We start from the raw sequence: 18523 nt of genomic DNA on the forward strand, positions 1-18523 counted from the left end.
TCTTCCAGTTCTAAGGTCTGTTTCTGAGAAGACTTGGGATTTGGAGAGAGAGAGGGTGAGGACAAGGGAACACAAGCCTCTTTATCCTCTCAGCTCTGCATTGTCCTCCACTAGAGACACACTGTTTTCACAAACCGTCTTTGGGACATCATTTTCACAAACACGGTTCTGCCATGGGTGGAAAAGTCAACCTGGGAGCAAAAAAATCTGTTTAACTTTGTCGTTTTTCATTCTGACACTCGTGTTTAAAGAAAATAAAAGAAAGAAAAATAATTTTATCTCACTGTTTACACATACTAATTACAGATGGATGCATTGCCAAATCACAATAACAGGTCTAGAAGAGATGTTGAAACATTATGTTTCAGGCAGTGAGGACATACATGTACACTCTTTAATTCTTTGTAATTCTTCGTCACGTACAAATTGCCTTGTCTGAAGGAAAGTTTTTAGTTCGACCTAAAACGAAGCATACCCCTCTTCACCTGAAAAAAATTGTTGCTACAAAGATGAAATAAAATAATTCTGCATGATAAGCACAATCTTGTGGACACAGCAGTAGTCGTACTACATTACATACGGCGCAGTCAAGACTGTCATTGTAGCGGTGTTGTAGGACAAATACGTAAATGTACGACTATTTACTGTAATTGACTTAGTTAGTCACTTAGTTGTATTAGTTAACAAGAAACTCGGCCTGCCAGAGTCTGTGATGTCGGAGGCTTTAAGACCCAGGGGGTACTATTTACAAACGGAGCCCTTCTGCAGTCAGTCATTGCTGCGTCTAATGTTTACAGCCATGAGTTCCTGCCACCCTCACTTTCTTCTGTCTTTAATTTCTCTTTTTTCTTTGGCGGCAGGCCAATTTGGCGAAACTAAGCTGCAGGATCGCCCGTTTGCGGTATTGCAGCATCAGAACCTGGGTAAGGACTTAGCAAAACGAAACTGCAGTTGCAAACCAAAAAAAAAAACAAACAAAGGCGGTTTGAAGCCTGAGTTTAAAGGGAGGCCTGCCTTTCATGCGAAAATGATGCTGTAGTCATGGTTAGGTGGAAGTGGTGTGGCAGGGTGAGGTGAATGAGGGAGAAGAATCACAGTCGTCGATCACCTATTTTACCAGGCTTGAAATGTAGTATTTATGCAAAGGGGGGGACCAACCTATGTTACAATTAAAGCTTTACCTTATTGAAGTATGAAGGCGTGTATGTTATGTTATTTAATCCTCTATAGCAAGTGTCATCACCGTTAAATTTTGTACTGTGAAGGTTTGGAAAGCTCGAACATTTTTTTTTAACGAAACATTTTTAGATGCTTTGCCGAGTCTGGAAACCAAAGCCCGAGATGCTGTATGCTGTTGTTACTGTGAGATGTCACGAATCCCTGCCACCTTACACCGAACCCAGGATTTTACATTGCGATGCGTCTCGTATTTTATCAAATATAGAAATTTCAAGTGAAAAAAGCAGACTACTTGGGAGTATTTAAACTCTTTGTATATAGAAAAAAAGCCGTGCATAGTTATGTGATTGTAATAGTCATTAGACAGCTATTATTGTCTAACTCCCACTCTATATGGGCGTTATTCTGCTGTGGAATTTGCCTGAAGGTGTGTGAAATACACATAGAGAAGTGTATTCTTGAGAAAAAAAGACATGCAGCCCTGTTTACCAAAACTGAAAGAAAAATGCCTTTTTGAGTTGAGCCTTCCTTCTTACAGTGCCTTTGAAAGTTGTGACACTTCCACAGATAAGAGCCATGAAAGTAGTTTGCATCTGACTGAAAAATGACAGGCAATTAAAATGTCAGTCTTGAGCTGGTGTGGTTTATCTGGAAGAGAAAAATTATAGAAAATGATAAAAAAAAGAGATGAAGCAAGGGGCACATTGTGTTCATTTAATCCATTGCACATAAAGGATACACAAAAATGTGTAATCTGAGAGCATTCACAGGCTTGTATTGGAGACAGTGTAGCAAGAGGGGTAGGCCAACATCTTAAAATATTTCCAGCACATGTCCCCCAACGCGTAGTATAGTCTTCGTCAGCGTGTGCCTTGAGAAAGGCTCATCACATTGCTGGGCAATAAATTGGTCTCCATTAGGCACTATAAACACTTAAAAAAATTAATTGTAGTTTAGATCACAGTTACTGAGATTAGTAGTGCTTGTCATGTGCACTATTTCCTTTTTAAGAAATAAAGAAGAATTGGGGGTGGTTTCTGTTTCATCTTTTTAACTTACAATTTCATTTTTAGCATTAATATGGAAATGGCCTTTGGAAGTGGTGTGGGGAGGTTATAAAACAAAGCAGCCATATCACACCCTGCAACTCACAACTGGTTACCTACTCAGCAGGAGTGAGCCTGGTCAGTACCTGGATGGGAGACCTCCTGGGAAAAACTTAGGTTGCTGCTGGAAGAGGTGTTAGTGGGGACTGCGGTTTGTGTGGGTCCTAATGCCTCAGTATAGTGACGGGGACACTATACTGTAAACAGGCGCCGTACTTCAGATGAGATGTAAAACTGAGGTCCTGACTCTCTGTGGTCATTAAAAATCCCAGGCTGTGTCTTGAAAAGAGTAGGGGTGTTACCCTGGCGTCATGGCCAAATTTCCCATTGGCCCTTACCAGTCATGGCCTCCTAATAATCCCCATCTATGAATTGGCTTTATTACTCTGCTCTCCTCCCCACTGACAGCTAATGTGTGGTGAGCGTTCTGGCGCACTATGGCTGCTGTCGCATAATCCAGGTGGGGCTGCACACTGGTGGTGGTGGAGGGGATACCCATTACCTGTAAAGTGTTTTGAGTGGAGTGTCCAGAAAAGCTCTATATAAGTGTAAGGAATTATTATTATTATTATTAGTGTCCTTTCTTTTTTGCATTGTCCACTGAGATCTGAACATGTGGCAAATTGTTTCCTAAAGCATCACGTCTCTCCCTTTGATTCCCACAGCTCTGCTGCTGAGTGTGCTCAGCGTCCTGCTGGTGATCATGGTGCTGATGGCAGTCTGCGTGTACAGACCTCTGCACCGCCGATAGCCGCTGTCCAGAGCTGGGACTCGTTGAAGAATGGCAGTGCCACCATAGTGCCAGGCTGTGGGCATCTCTGCACATGAGCTAGCCTTATAATGACAGTGCACCGCAAGTTAGTCTTGACCTGCAAGCTTCAGCCTTTCAAAGCAGTCTGTCGGGTATGTGTTACCTGCAGATGTGCGTGCTTACCCTTACTGTAATTCATTCTATGGCCTTACTCCAGAGCCAGTCATTATGTTTCTTTGTGAAGCCCCTTTACCTTGTGTTTCTACCCCCCAAAAAATCCTGTTCAGTATTGGAGGGCCTTGGAAAGTATTATTTTTATGCTTGGAAAATGCATATCCCATTGCACTGAATATTATTTTTTCTGCATTTGCGTAAATTGGATTTGCACGCTTTTGTGAATCAATTTGGATCTTTCTTAGTGTCCTTCTTCGCAGGATTCTTCTTTTTCAAGTATGATTCCATTCGATGAAGGAATCCATGGGTTTATCCAAAACAGTGGTTCCAAACGCTAGTCCTGATGTTTTTTTATATACATATCTGAGATCTAAATCCTCAGTGCTAATTGACGACTTAATTTATGTGTTTTCTTGTTTAGACTTTTAGCTTGTTTCTTCTGTAAGTCATGAGTGTCAAAAAAGCCCTACTTCAGGAATAGTTCTACAACTTCAGAACACAGAACGCAGCCTTTCCTCAACTTGTAGTTATAGCTAGAACTAGAGCAACCAGCTCATACTAGTTGATTAATTTACAATGAACAAACACCTGTGGCAATGACACTATAAAACATGCCCACATTGGAGATGTCACTGTCTCATTTCATGCCCACAGTGGGAATAACACAGTGAGACGTGCCTATATTGGAGATGTCACTGTAATAGACACACCCACAGTGGGAGTAACAGACACATTGGAGATGTCACTGTCTCAGACATGCCTACAGTGGATGTAGCACAATCAGACACGCCCACATTGGAGATGTCACTCTAACAGACACACCCACAGTGGGAGTAACACTGAAACTGAACAGAAACGCCCAGTGTTTGTTTCCTTCTGCAGACCATTTGGTGTAGTCAGGCAGCACACCTGCATGAGAGCACTTCTGAAACTCAGAAATAAGTACAGAGCTGCTTACAAATTCCATTTGACTTTTTAAGAGCTAAAAGCAAATTTGTGACAAAAAGCTTAAATCCATTATCCTGTGATTAAGAACCTAGCTGACACAGAAAACAGAATGGGCGGTGTTCCTCCAGGACCAGGGTTTGGAACCACTGGTCTAAAAGACAATCCTGGCCAATTATTTGTAAGGCATGTGTTTACAGTATATGAGCAGCTTAGGTATGCCATACTTTTGAAAAGCTGACAATTTTAAGAAGAATGTAGCAATATCTACATTTTCTGGTTTTATTTATGTTTTTACAGAAATCTACAGATGGTTGATTTTTATTGTAAGGAGAATTACATTTTCATCATTATTTATATGCACATGACCATCACAAAGGACTTTTTTGATTGTTTTATTTGTGTATATTATGTAGTAATGCACTACTGGAACTTACTGGATGTACTGTAACAGCCTACTGTGATTACTGGTTAATGGGACCTTCTTTGTTTTAAATTTTCATTTCATCTCATCATTTTGTGCATAAAAGCTGATACTTGATTAGTGCTGTTTGAACTGCACTTTTGTTAGATGTGACTTTTAGATTTTTATGTGCATTATTTTAACCAGCAATGTTGTTTGGTTTGTCCTTATTTATTCTGACATGTTACTATGACATGCTTCTGAGCATTGTCATCCCACAGAATGGACATGATGTCAAACTTCTGCAATGTGAAAAGAAATTCACGGCCCTTTAATAACTTGCTCATATTACTGCGGTTTCATTTCACTTCCTTTGCGGGGTGGTATGGAATGAATATTGACACGGTAAATAAGGCACAAGCAGTATTGTGCTGGATTCTAAAAGGCAGGAGGTCCCACAAGATGAGCCTAAAAAAAAAACATTTCTGTCTTTGTTTTTAAATGTAACCATTAAGCTCAGTGTATGGGATATACTTCCATGATGGAATTTAAACACTAGATGACAGTAAAATGAAACAATTAAAAACTTTGCTTCAATTAAATGATCTGATGTGGTGTTTGTGACCTTCAACCACAATTATTGGAACACCTCCTTCCAGTATCCCACCACAGATAGGGTGTAGCAAACTCCAACCTCATAGGCAGATGACACTTAATATAATACAGTATAAATGTTTGCATATGTAGCATTCATGATAGTGAGAGTATAGTCGTTTTAGTCTGTTGCTCATGATAATGCTGGTAGTTGTGTGTTTACCATATATGTTGTACAAGCTGTATTCTGTTTTGCATTGATGATTCATCAATCATCTTTCACCAGTGATATTTTCAATGAAGAAAAAAAGAGGCCAAATAAAGTCTTTAAACCAGAGCCATGGAAACAGAGTGCCTGGGACAAACACACACCCCTCTGTGCAACTGAAGTGTCTTTCCAAAGGTTTTATTTATGTATTTCTTTCTTCTCTGTATTTCTTGCATAGATTATGTTCTCTTCCATTCATTTCCTTACACTGCTATTTGTTTTGCGTTGAATATTTTTACACTGAAAAGATAATGTCCTGTTTATAATTTCATCCCACCAGCTATACTCCAGAACTAACATAGCTGTGCACAAGAACCCTCTCTGCTTGACCTCGGTAATTTGAGCGTTCTGCTTTTACAGGAACAAATCCAAATGAAGAATTAGTAGAGAAAAATAAGATGGATTTAGTTACGCCGTTCAGAAGTGTCAATCATTCTGAAGTTGGATCAGGACAGTATTTTTGTATGACAGTGCACAAAATGTAATATAGTGTAATGCCATCTAACACTGAAAATGCTAAAACTAAAAATATTCAAGCCAATTTGTGTTATTAAGGGGTGTTTAAAATGGCACAGTCATTTTAAAAGTTGATGTTTTATTTAGTCTGTACCATACTTTCATTCGGTTTACTTTTGCCATTTTGCTCCTCTAATTCCACAGCATAGTCCAATTTTAATAAGCTGATAATACAGCTAGCTCTTACAGATGTTAGCCAATGCCTGAAGTATCCCCCTCAAAGGGTTGTTTAAAGTATAAATGTAATCAGTTGAAAGGGGTTACAATGCTTCTCAAACACACTTCAGAAATTAAGAATTACAGCTTTAGACTAGAAAGACACCAGCAAATGTCATTCAAATGTCTTGTGAGATTAGAAACTGTCAATAACACCTGAAGCTACGTGAGCTGCCAACACTACTGTTAAAAACATTCAACTACAAAAACCCTGTAAATTGTATTTACCTTAATATTAAAATGTCAGATTGAATAAGCAATATGGATTGACCTGTATCTGAAATTATTTTGCAATACCTTTTGACAAAAAAACACACCCTAAATTGTACAATTTTTTATGGTTAACTACAATAAATGAAATGAAAGACTTTAATTTTAATATTGACTATTAATTTGTAGGAGGAGTTGTGTCCAATTAGTGAAAATGATTCACTTAAGACTAAGAATTTTAAATTATATGGAAATACCACAAACCCCAAAGAACATAATTTCTAGTTGCTCTAAAATATTACAATACCAGTAAAAAAAAATCAGTTTACATATAAATAAAGCCCTCAATAGTCCTGTTCAGATCTGGTTTTGCAGTGCATGGACTGCTTATCTTTTAAAATTGGATTACAATTTTACAGTGAAAACTCCCAACATAACATAAAGTGCCTGTGTATAGTCAATGTAATATTCCAAGTTGAATGACTTAACAGTTAAGAATCTCTAATCTGTACAGTATACACAACACAGATGTTGAAATTAAAGTTGGTAGGAGCTATGTTTAGTAGATGAAACAAAATTAATATCAATGCTTTATCTGTATTGTACAGCACTCTGCTGTAAATCTAAAATTTAACACAGAGAAAATGTTTGTGAACCAGAAGGAAATTTACCAGGAGACAGTGGCATGGATGACACCAAACTGTTTTTAAATCTTTCATAATCGTAAAATCTTATTTCATTGTTTCAGGTGTATAGGGATATTAAAGAAATTAGTTAAAGGTAAATCTTGAGGCTGAATTACAATTTTATGGATTTGTGGAATCCGATATAAAAAGAAAGGCATGTGATGAACTGGAATTTAAGAGAACACTGCCCCCCTCTGTTTAACCTGAAAAGTTCCATAAAAATCCAAACCATTCTTCAACTACAGCATTTCCATAATAAGCCCTGGGACTCACTAAAATCCCAAGGATGGTTACAAGAGTAAATACAGCGGCAATATCCATAATCCTTACCTTACGGAGATACTAAAGAGATCCCTCCCTAATTGTACCCCAATTTTAACCCCAACTCTCTGTATGCAAAATGTGTTGCTACCACACACATACAGTAAATTGCACAAAGAATTGCCCATTTTCACAATGCATAAAATACAACAAAATCATTTTTTTAAACATATACCTATCCATTACTACACAATGAAAAGTTGAAATAAATGAAGTGCAAAAAGTGGCCATAAAGTGCTTTTATTTAAGAAAATGAAACATGAATGAAAAACTGGCATTAACCTAAAATATTTTAACATTCTGATACAAATTAGAATCATTTAAAAGTGAGCTCTGTAGCTAATGTAATGCTGCATATAATGTAAAAAAAACATCTTTGCAATGCTGATGCACAAAGAACTCCACATGAGGTGTTTTGAATCTCTGTAGTAAAGAGTACCAGCCCCCCAGGAGAGAGAGTTTTGATAAATATTACTGTACACTATCAGCTTGCCCGTGCAAAGTCCACTGTACTGCTTTTTTGTATCTGTTCATTGATGTCTCATCTTTGCATTAGACTACATTTGTGATTAAGATGTATTGTTGTGTTGTTGAAAAATATTGTGAAGTACTTAATCAAAAGTGAATGAAAAAATACAAAAGTCTTCTGTAGGCCTGAAGCACACTGCAAATTTGCTCTTAGTTAAATATCGAATGCATTTAGCCATTGTAGTTTCAGTGAAGGACCACAGAGCCCAATCTGATTTTAGAGGTCAATGAACATAAATACTAAACATTTCATTTGATCTCATGTTACATTTTATAACAGACTACTGGCTACTATCCTAGAATTCCCTTGACAATCATTAATAAAGTCACCAAATACCTTGTAATCAAATGTTTTGGCATGTTAATGGTGTGTGGATATGACCACCTTCAACAATTAAAATATAAAAACTAATACCTGCTGTGATGATCTGTGAAGAGCAGCAGTGTGAACTATTAGGTCTTCTAATTAGCCCATCCTCACTAGGAGGACTGTTAAGCTTGGTTTCCAAGGGTGTGTTAAAAGCTTTGGAAGAAAGCATCACTTCAGTGACGTAGCACTTCAATACTGGCATTGCTCATATTTGCTTGGTGAAGCCACTCGCAACGCGTTCACTCACCTTCCTTTTAAGGAAGGCGTTGTCTTGACAAATAAAAAAAGTGCATGGCTGACATTCTGGAAGGCAACGGTTTATAATATGATACATATGAACCTGATTTAGATTGGGAATGGCAGCAGCTGTTTAGACACTGTCCTGTCTGGCTTTGGATTTTTATTCTACTCCACAAATTCTGGCTTAGCAATCTTTTTTGCTAGATCTCCACAGGACAGACTAAAAATGAAAATGCACACCCCTGAGGTATCCTTGATCTTAGACATGAATTTTCCCTGATTCTAAGATCTCACCCCTGTATTGCGAGGTCTCTTGGCCTCTCTGCCACTCCCATTAGAGCGTTCCACCTGCCGATCTGCCCATCCTAACCGAAAGAGCCTTTGTTCGTATCAGTTCTCTATGTCACGCGATTCCCAGGATTCACGACTCCCTTGTCTGAACTTGACTTGCCCAGTGCTGTTTAGAAAACCAGCTCAATGTGCAGATAACACATTACAGCAGCTCATGGACCACAAAGAAAACTGGTTGAGAACAAAGGGTCTACAAAGTGTCAATAAAGAAGTAAAATATGTAAAACATTTCACTACATTTCACTTTTTTAAAAAACGTCTTTTTTTCCCCGTAAAGGTTGTGTTGCAGCTGCTGTGTAGTGGCAGACAAGGGGCTTGTGGGTAGGGGATACCTCTTCAGGGTCTGGACAGGGATGCGGTGAAGGCGAGGGCGTCTCTCTCTCTCTTCATTGTTACTTCTCTGTGAGCGAAAGCTGTAGGATCCGTTCTAGCTCCTCCTCTTCCTCTTTTTTTCTCCTCTCCGCTTTTATCTGCTCCTGAGCAGACAGTTCCATGGCCAGCCTGAGGTCCGAGTCTGGAGTGCTGGCGGATCCTGAACTGACGGGGCTCTCTGCACCGGACACGTCCACCAGGAGACCCTCGGGGACTACCCTGAAACAGCGACACGAAGAACGATGGGGAGGAGAACGGTCACCTGCAAGGGAGCAGGTCTGACGGCATTCCTCCGGACCCCTTACCTAGGATTCTGCCCAGAAGACAGCACTCCGTTAGTGTCGCCCCATGACACGTCCTGCAAGAACAAGCAGAAAAAAAGTAACTCGGTGATTGCAATGAGGAAGGAAGAATTCTCTCAATATTTCTTTAGAATCGAACCGTTAACTCAAGCCTCTTTCTGCAACAGCTCATTTCAACATGTGCAAGATTACTGAAGTCGCTATACGACGCTTAGGAATACAATACAATATAACAACACCTTCTAAAAGGAACAAATGAAAGTTTAAATGCGGCAAGCCTATATGCACGGTTCCTCTTATAGTCATTTTGCACGAACAAGTCATTCTTCATTAATTTTTATAACTCGTGTCGGCATTAACGATCATGGAAAAAAAAATGGGCAGAAGACTTCATATCACATATTTGCAAAATACATCTGCACTCAATGCAAACATCTACAAACAGGTCATCCTGCTGCAGCGACTACAGCCAGACCTGCCCAGTTCCTACGCTGCTCGACTCCAGCAGGCTCTGCTGGATGGCAAACTGCAGCAGCTCCTCATCGTGGTTCGAGACAGGCGTCGCCCTGCTACCTCCACGCCTGTAGTAATGTGCGGGCACATCAAATACTGAGGGGCAAACTGTGAATGGAGCAGAGGCAGGACCTGGGAAGCAGAACAACACAGCAATCAGTGCAGGGACAAAGCCAGGGTACAGCCTGCTGACATTACCAATCAGCTCCGGCATCCATTCCTCTATTACACAGCAGCAGTAAATAGCCCCATGGTTACAGCAGGTCAGGTCCAGTCCCAGCATTTTCTCATTGCGCAATCAACCTGTTTACACCTAAAGCTGTTATTTTTGGGGTGTAAAAAAAATGGTGTATTCAATTCTAAGCACGGCACCAAATGATTATACGTTCAAAAAGTCACACATTATGATCAGCAATGGTCAAGCAGAATTTCAGCCAAATGCATATCGACATCAGAGGTTAATTAGAATCCTTGCGTTTCATTTTACTGGCCAACGTGTTGAAACAGACGGTGTGCCACAGCGGCATGGCCTTGTTACAGGAAGTGTGTAGTCAGTGACATTACCCGGGGAGCTTGCGTCTTCCTCAGTAGGTGCTGGGGAGGCAGCAGAAGATGAAGACTCCAATGGCTCTCCTGTACTGCACTTGTTCAGGTTTCCAAATGTAATGCGAGCATTTAGGACATGGAACAGGGGGATTTCTGAGAGAGGAACACACACAGAAGGGAAGAGCGAACAAATAGAGAAAACGAGGAAATTAGCAAACACATGCATAACCGCCTTCTCTGTTTGTCACATACTATCAATAGAATATCCTCGGATTAAGAATATAGAAGGCCACTTCCAAAAGGAGCGGTGGCTCTGTGGCTCAGGATCTGCGCCTGTGGCTGGAAGGTTGCCGGTTCAAATCCCGCGGCCGGCAGAGGAATCCTACTCCACTGGGCCCCTGAGCAAGGCCCCTAACTCCAACTGCTCCAGGGGCACCGTAGAAATGGCTGACCCTGCGCTCTGACCCCCAGCTTCTCTCCCTGTCTGTGTGTCTCATGGAGAGCAAGCTGGGGTACATGAAAAGACAAATTCCTAATGCAAGAAATTGCATATGGCCAATAAAGTGATCTGATCTTAAAAGAATGTCACATCAATAGTGCTGAGATGCATAAATGGAAAATATTACAGAAAACTACAATAAAAACAGCTTTAAAGAGACCTATAAAAAAGCATAAAAACTTAATTTCTTAGGGCTTAGTATATTAATTGCTACATAAGAGAAAAGCAACCGCTGTGTGCTGTTTACATTGTGAACGTGGGTGGGTTTGCTGTACCTATCTTAACTGGGAACCCTGGGGGGAATTTCAGGGTGATGAAGTCCCTGAGCCTAGCAAAGTGTGTGCTGGTCCGGGCCATCAGGTTGATGATGGGTGTCACCTGCTCCACAAGGGAGAGGGGGTGCTCCTCACTCATCCACAGGTTCGCTTTGAACCTGCAATCCCAAGGAGGAGAGGGGAAATCACGGTTTTAATCAAAAGCCCGCCATTGAGCTTAGATCCTAGATTTTATTCTCTACTGCTTTGTTGCTTTAAGCCGTCATTTTTTAAAACATCGACAACCTTGAAAATTTCTGTGCAGTATCACACAAAGTGCTACAATTATTAGGCTAATACGTGTAATATAGATACATCTCTTACAGCATTATTTAAGCCGTTATACAGCAAAATAACCTTAAGGCATTTACTAATCATGTATTTTTTTCTATACATGGCAGACGTATTTCTCTGGTCAAAGCTGTAACCACTATGATGTGAAGATAGTCTTCCATCACAGGAAACAGAGTCAGCTGTACGTGTGTGTGTTCCTCTAATGCACTGACTGTGCGAGTCATACTTCTGAGTTCGGATGGTGAGCTCAATGGGCCGCCCTATATCTCTGTCCTGGAGGTCAAAGTCTGGGTTGAAGTACTCTTCAGGGGTGATGGCAGTGGGGTTATTTGCTGTTGCGAACTCCATAGTGAGGTCCTTAAAGCAACAAAATTGAATTCCAGTCATCACAAAAGAACTGACATTAAAAAAAAAACCCACACTGGCTGGTTTCAGTCAGATTCCTTACCCCTTGTGCACTGAAATGTTGCTCTACAGTTCCTAGAAGAGACTCCAAAATGTTCCTTTCATCTACAGAATGGGAGAAAAAAATCCATTAAACTTTAAATTCTGAAGTAACTTTATAGAATGTCTTTTACAGACTTCAAACTCTACTCCCTGCTTTTAATTACCAAGAGGTAACTGGGTCCATCTGTGCAAAAAGTAAGAAAAAAAATTCTATGGAACAGCATGCATGCTGGGAACGGCATTAATTGTTAGTCAGCATTCATATTGCGCTATTACTGCAAAGACAACTGCAGTATGTACTTGCTCACAGACTATAAAGATGATTAATCAAAACCAAAAGCCACACACACCACTGGGTAAAGCATGACTTTATTCACACTTCAAAACCTCATGTGCTTGTTTTAATAATAGAACCAAGCATGATAAGAACGGGATTGTATTTTCTACCATAATTTTAAACTTCTCTTAGTCTTTGAATATTATAAAGGTACTAGAACAAAAGCCCAATGTTTCCTTCAAAACACTGCTGCGATTACCCTTTATTCTAGTTTTCTCCTCATCAGTAAGGTGTTCCGTCCTGGTCCGAATCACCACATTGACATTGTTCACTGTGAAAACCTGCAGGCGAAGACAAGGGGGGAAAGTTATCTTGAAGCGCTCTTGTAGATGGCCTTTCCAGCTAGTAAGCCAGTAACAAAGGAAATGACACTTCAGTAAAGCACTGACAAATTTCCAAAATGCTGTAGCCACAGCAGCTCAAAAAACGTCTACCAACTCTATATGACTGCAATTACAGCACTTCATCTTGAAATAAAACTGCAGTATGGCGTTGATCTGAATGTTACAGCCACTCACCTTCGCCTCAAACCCATTGATTACTTCGGTCTTGTCGGTCCTCCACCCCCAGATTCCAGACTTATTTCTATAAAAGGACATTTTCAATATTTTCATTATTTTATTGTCATTATTTCCTGTATAATGTCGTAGTCTGTCCTGACTGTTTGATCACGCTGTGCTCTCATTCCATTCATAAACAGGCTCACACTGTGTTTCTGCTCAATAACTCAATCTGCTAAACTATACTTATTCCTATCTTCTTATAATTTCAACTACAAGACCACAATAGCTTCTCATAAAGCTGATCATACAGTTACTTCCAAGTTTCGTCTACTAGATCCAAAGTGCTCCATTCTATCAGGGCTAGCCACTTGCTAGCACAAATTCCCCTTAGCTCAGAAACAAAAAAAGCACAACAATCCAGTTTCAGCTTTCTAGCCAACTAAACTGACTGTTTCCTCGTACTGTTAGAGCACTGGCAAAATCCAAACGCACTGCCCAAGTTAAAAACAAAAGGAACAGAGAACCTTCAAGGAGAAAAGCGTTATTCACCTTTCCACATCGAACCCCCCCCCCCCTTTTACCCACAAGCCTGTAAAACCCTGCCTTTCAAAGGCGATGTGCCGAGTGTCCAGGTAGGTGTTGACAATAGGCGTGGTCAGGCGCTTCGCCACTTCCTGCTCGGCTGGCTGCATGGAGTCCAGAGTGACTTCCTCCATGTCCCGGGAGATGTCAAAACGCTCCGTGTCCACCAGCTCTTCGTCATGATTCACCTCCATCAGCTCTGCACAGTTATCTACAGAAGCGCAAAGCGAGACACGCAGTAGCATGCTGAAAAATTCCATCCTTTTCAGCACAAAAATGACAGGCCAAGCAAGCTGAAAACTAAAAATGAACCAAAATTGTTTCTTATAAGCTGACAATCACAGATGCCTCAAGACAGCCATTCCAGATCAGAGTGTGATGGACACTCACCGTCTCCCCGAAAAATGTAGCTCCTCCGGCCCCTGATCCATGTCATGTTTTCAAAGCCGAGCAGCGTGACGTCCACACGCAGGTTGGCTCCGCTTTTCCAGATCCGGCACACATCACTCGGACACATCCGGGACACAAGAGGGACTGCAAGGGAACGCGTCACAGAAAACTCACTGCCTAGAAATTAAACTGGAAAAGAGGGATTTTCCCCTGCAAAACTTCAAAGGTCTGATTATCTGTAGGTGGAAAACATGCTTGCATTCATATAAAAAAAATCTATTTTGCGGCATCATAAAACAATAATGAAATGACAAAAAAAGATGAAAGAGAAAACTGAAGATTGTGACTACTGCAAAGTTACCATTATTAACTAAGTTACTAACATGAGGTATTCACTTTAGATGTGTGCAAAGCTTTCCTATATTCACATTCTCATCAGTCTACGGCTATTCAAAGAGAAAATTAGCTCATAGATAACAAATACTTATCGCAGATTAAAGTTCAACAGGAAGTATACAGCATCCATCAATTTTCAGTGACTGTTTTGTCCTAACCAGCATAACGCAGCACGAACAGGTAGAGCCGGACTATACCCTAGACAGCGCACAAGTACATCGGAGGGTACACACATACTGTACACCCCAAGAGCAGAGACGTCAGTTAATCTAGTCAATATGTCTTGGGTCTGTGAGAGTAAATTGGAGCACCTGCTGAAAACCCAATGGGCCAGTGAAGAGTGTGCAAACTCTACATAGGTAGCACTCCAGGTTCTGTAGGAATACAGAACCCAGGAGCTGACAACACCACTGTGATGCATCTTTCTTTCTCAACAAGCCTAACAGAAATACAAAAAGAGCCCTAAATATACCCAAAGGCAATGTTGGCGCTTTAGCAATGTGATTAACTTACTCCAGCTCGTAAACTCCCACTTCATTTCCATGTAGAAATCAGGAGACTAAAAATAAAAAAACACATTACTTGGTCACAGAGTGTTCAGGATATCATAGTTTTAAACATATAGGTCCTACAGGAGTCTACACATTTTCTGAAAGCACTACCTAAACAATACTGTCATTACAAAATATTCCAAGAATAGACATTCCTTCTTCGTTTATTCCTGATTTATCAGGTCATTATAAAGCCCACAGGTAGTAAAGAAAAGATATTAAAACTGCCGATATATGGAAAAACCCTGTAACAGCAGAGCAGTGATTTTTAGCAGCTGTGAAAAATGTACAGCTGCTTTCAGACAGTACCTTATTACCAATAACATTCTGAAAAACACTAAAAATGTCCCCTTTCATAACAGTGCTAAACTAAGTCTAATTAGTAGATATCCCTGCATGAAACTCGGCCGCATCTCGGGAAGAGTTAATGGATAGGTACCACAGGACAGGGAAACAGCATATACTATATGAGGAAGCACTGAGGTTTTTTAAGCTGTGGTTCACTGCTGATGAAGTGACGGGCAGCGTGAGTGTCGCACCTCGTGGATCTTGCACAGAAGCTCTGGGACTCCTGCCAGGGCAGTGGAGGCCTTGAGGTAGTCTCTCCTCTGCAGGACTAGCTGCACCATCTCTGGGTCCCCAGTGCTCACCGCCTCCTGCAGCACTGCCAGCACGGCACAGACACGCACAGACACAAGAGGAGCACCGCAGACTGTAAGTACTGAGCTCATTTACAAACCTTCAGTCACATAATTATAATACCCTTACGCTAATGTAGCTCTTTTCTAGACACTCTGCTCAAAATGCTTTACAGGTAATGCGGTCTCCCCCCCCACTGATGTGCAGCCCCCACCTAGATGATGCATCAGGCAGCCATAGTGCGCCAGAACGCTCACCGCATGTCAGCTGTCAGTGGGGAGGAGAGCAGAGTGATGACGCCAGTTCAGAAATGGGGATTATTAGGCCATGATTGGTAAAGGCCAGGGGGAAATTTGGCCAGGACACCAGGTTTACGCTGGGATTTTTAATGATCACGAGGAATCAGGATCTCAATTTCACGTCTCCTCTGAAGGACGGCGCCTTTTTTTATAATAAAGTGTCCCGCACGCTATACTGCGGCATTAGGACCCACTCAGACTGCAGGGTGAACACACCCTACTGGTCCCACTAACACCTCTTCCAGCAGCAGCCTCAGCTTTCCCAGGAGTCTCCCATCCAGGTACTGACCAGGCTCACACCTGCTGAGCTCCAGTGGGCTGCCAGCTGTGAGTTGCAGGGGGATAAAGCTGCTGGCAATAATTCAATGAATTCAGTCAATTCGCACCTTAAAATGCCCAGATGACAATCCCCCTACAGAGGTCCATCCACCTATTTATTTTCTAGCCGCTTCCTCCCATTCAGGGTTGTGGGGGAGCTGGAGCCCATGCTGGCCAGCAACGGGCACAAGGCCGGGTACACCAGTCCATTGCAGCGCCCGCACAGACGCGCACACATTCATGCCAGGGCCAGTTCTCCCAGAAGCCAATCAACCCGCCAGCCTGTCTTTGAGCACCCAGTGAACACCCATGTGAACACGGAAAGAGCATGCAAACTCCACACAGACAGCACCCCAGGTCTGAGTTGAGGCCATGGCTCCAGAGCAGTGAGGCAGCAATGCTAACCACACCCTCAAACAAAGGCCCTCGTGTTTAATTTCAGCTAAATTGCACGCTATGTGCAAACCCACAGATATTTTGTGATGCGTGTTTGTTTGCAGAAAATGTCAGTGTATTGTTATTGTTGTAGCTGTTATAGCTGCTCTTTTAATTTAGCAATTGGAAAGCCTAGTTTGGTCTGCATCTCACTTGGATCTATTAATTACAGCAAGTGTCTGCCAATATGTGGGGGCTGATGCTAATAGCAAGCGTAACGTCAGCAATTCCTTTCAGACCAACTGATGCAAATGACTACTTATTTATTGCTGGGATTTCCTGTACCACATTGCAAGCATGAAAAAAAAAAACTATGATTGAAGGAGAGCGTGCAATTTATTTGAAGATCAAATATCAGGAGTGTCCCATTATGTTTATGGGTTTCCAATCCACAATCAATCACATGGTATAAGTTCACACCAGCTACACCCCCTGTTAAAACCTAGAGGTGTTCCGGAGCTCTAAGAATAACTCGGGGGTTCTCTCACCTGTCCAACCCTTAGCGTTCTCTTTGGTTACTTCGGCATTATGCCTCAGAAGGACTCTCACTGACTCCAGATGCCCCAAAGACACTGCGAGATGCAAGGGTGTACGGCCACGAGGGTCAGGCTCCTCGATATTGTGCTACAAGAAATTAAAGTCAATTACTTCTATAAACTTATTAAAAAAAAGTTCCCCCCCTTGCTCCTCTGAGCACACAATCTCACAATAAATTCTAACCCAGTGTTGCGAGATAGGAGGCACTGCAGAGGAGGAAATAGCCATCCACAACGTTTCTGCAAAACCGCAAGATTTAGACACATACATTGTTTTGTAAAAAACATATTTATACATCACTAATAATTAATGCATGAATATTATTCAGTGAAATAAACCTGACAGATCACACACATTCGTTTCACTTTCAGGCGAGAATCTAATACTACAACTACTCACCCTGCCGAACTAGAGGAATCATCATAAAAAATAACAATTGAACTTACTTTTTCACAACAGCCCGTATACGCTACAGTTCCCCCAAACGGCCAAACTGTGTGTGGGAATATTACAGATTCAAAACTGAGATCACTGCGTACAGTATCTCTCGGCTTCAATAAATAGAAAAGTCGTCAAGCAATGTTACATCCATCAAGCCAAGGTGATCTCGGAAGGACACACATGGACTCTTCTCTCAGAAAGAACCGCGCAGTACACATCAGGCGCACATTTTGGTCTAGGCTGCTGCTAAAACCCACAGTGTTCAAATGACGAGGAAATCGATTTATTTGCAAGGCTAAAACTAAGTACAAAGGGATTGCAATTGAAGTAGCAAAAGTAAGCGTGCTGAGTTAGTAGCGAGGAAATGCGATCATCTCACCCAAGTCAGTGCACACTTGCGGTCATTAAAATAAACACTCCACAGTGCTATGTACGTACCTTCGTGATCTCTTTTTCCAATTTTCTATAGTCATTTTCCCAGACTAAAGAATGGAGTGGAAACTTCACCCTGAAGTCTTCGGTGGCGGTCATTCCGTAAAGCTGAGTTTTCGCAGAACTGGCATGAAACAATACGCTGATGTCCTATCCCGAGGAAACGTGAGAGAAGACAAAGGCCGTCTCCGCTAGCCAAGGCTGGATGCGTGCATTAAATCACAAAAATACAACTTATACGACGCTAACTTTTCAAAATAAAACTTTTGAAAAACAAGGAAGTGACTGGTAAGGACTATTATGATCTACGTAGGGGTGTCCGCAATGAAAAAACTTCGTGTTCAATACAATTCTTAGAAGTTATTTCACTATAACATTGTTAGTTTGTTGTTTTTGGAAGCCATTCTAAAAATCATTTTACTATTTTTATTAAGAAGATAAAAACGCATATGTGTATAAAATGATTAGTTCCAAAACAAAGGCACTACCATTTTCACTCAGGGGGAGTTATCACTCAA

The 18523-nt window shown here is 41.2% G+C and overlaps 1 protein-coding gene and 1 long non-coding RNA gene across 2 annotated transcripts; one reads left to right on the forward strand and one right to left on the reverse strand.

Annotated features, from left to right (window-relative positions):
- The first annotated feature begins 752 nt into the window (after positions 1-752).
- Positions 753-5160, forward strand: LOC148819023 (uncharacterized). Its single transcript, XR_016094346.1, has 2 exons — positions 753-923; positions 2951-5160. It is a non-coding gene; the product is annotated as an uncharacterized LOC148819023 (long non-coding RNA).
- A 2433-nt stretch (positions 5161-7593) lies between these two features.
- Positions 7594-18331, reverse strand: ankrd13a (ankyrin repeat domain 13A). The gene is made up of 15 exons (XM_088935776.1): positions 18012-18331; positions 17084-17219; positions 15444-15568; positions 14867-14912; positions 13958-14101; positions 13589-13778; positions 13001-13067; positions 12682-12763; positions 12147-12208; positions 11925-12055; positions 11366-11523; positions 10610-10744; positions 10008-10177; positions 9536-9588; positions 7594-9449 (listed from the first exon to the last, which is right to left on the reverse strand). The coding sequence occupies exons 1-15, from the start codon at positions 18102-18104 to the stop codon at positions 9251-9253; spliced, it is 1791 nt and encodes a 596-aa protein (XP_088791902.1). The 5' UTR covers positions 18105-18331; the 3' UTR covers positions 7594-9250.
- Positions 18332-18523: the final 192 nt, after the last annotated feature.

This window comes from Atractosteus spatula, chromosome 17 (genome assembly GCF_055471065.1).
Source record: "Atractosteus spatula isolate fAtrSpa1 chromosome 17, fAtrSpa1.hap1, whole genome shotgun sequence".
Classification (NCBI taxonomy): domain Eukaryota; kingdom Metazoa; phylum Chordata; class Actinopteri; order Semionotiformes; family Lepisosteidae; genus Atractosteus; species Atractosteus spatula.

What these genes read in the sequence shown, in the direction of transcription:
- ankrd13a (XM_088935776.1), bottom strand. Translation starts at nt 18,104, where the DNA reads ATGACCGCCACCGAAGACTTCAGGGTGAAGTTTCCACTCCATTCTTTA. An exon ending in TGGAAAAAGAGATCACGAAG is followed by an intron (nt 17,220 to 18,011) that starts GTACGTACATAG and finishes AATTTCTTGTAG; the next exon opens with CACAATATCGAGGAGCCTGA. An exon ending in CTACATTTTTCGGGGAGACG is followed by an intron (nt 13,779 to 13,957) that starts GTGAGTGTCCAT and finishes GCGCTTCTGTAG; the next exon opens with ATAACTGTGCAGAGCTGATG.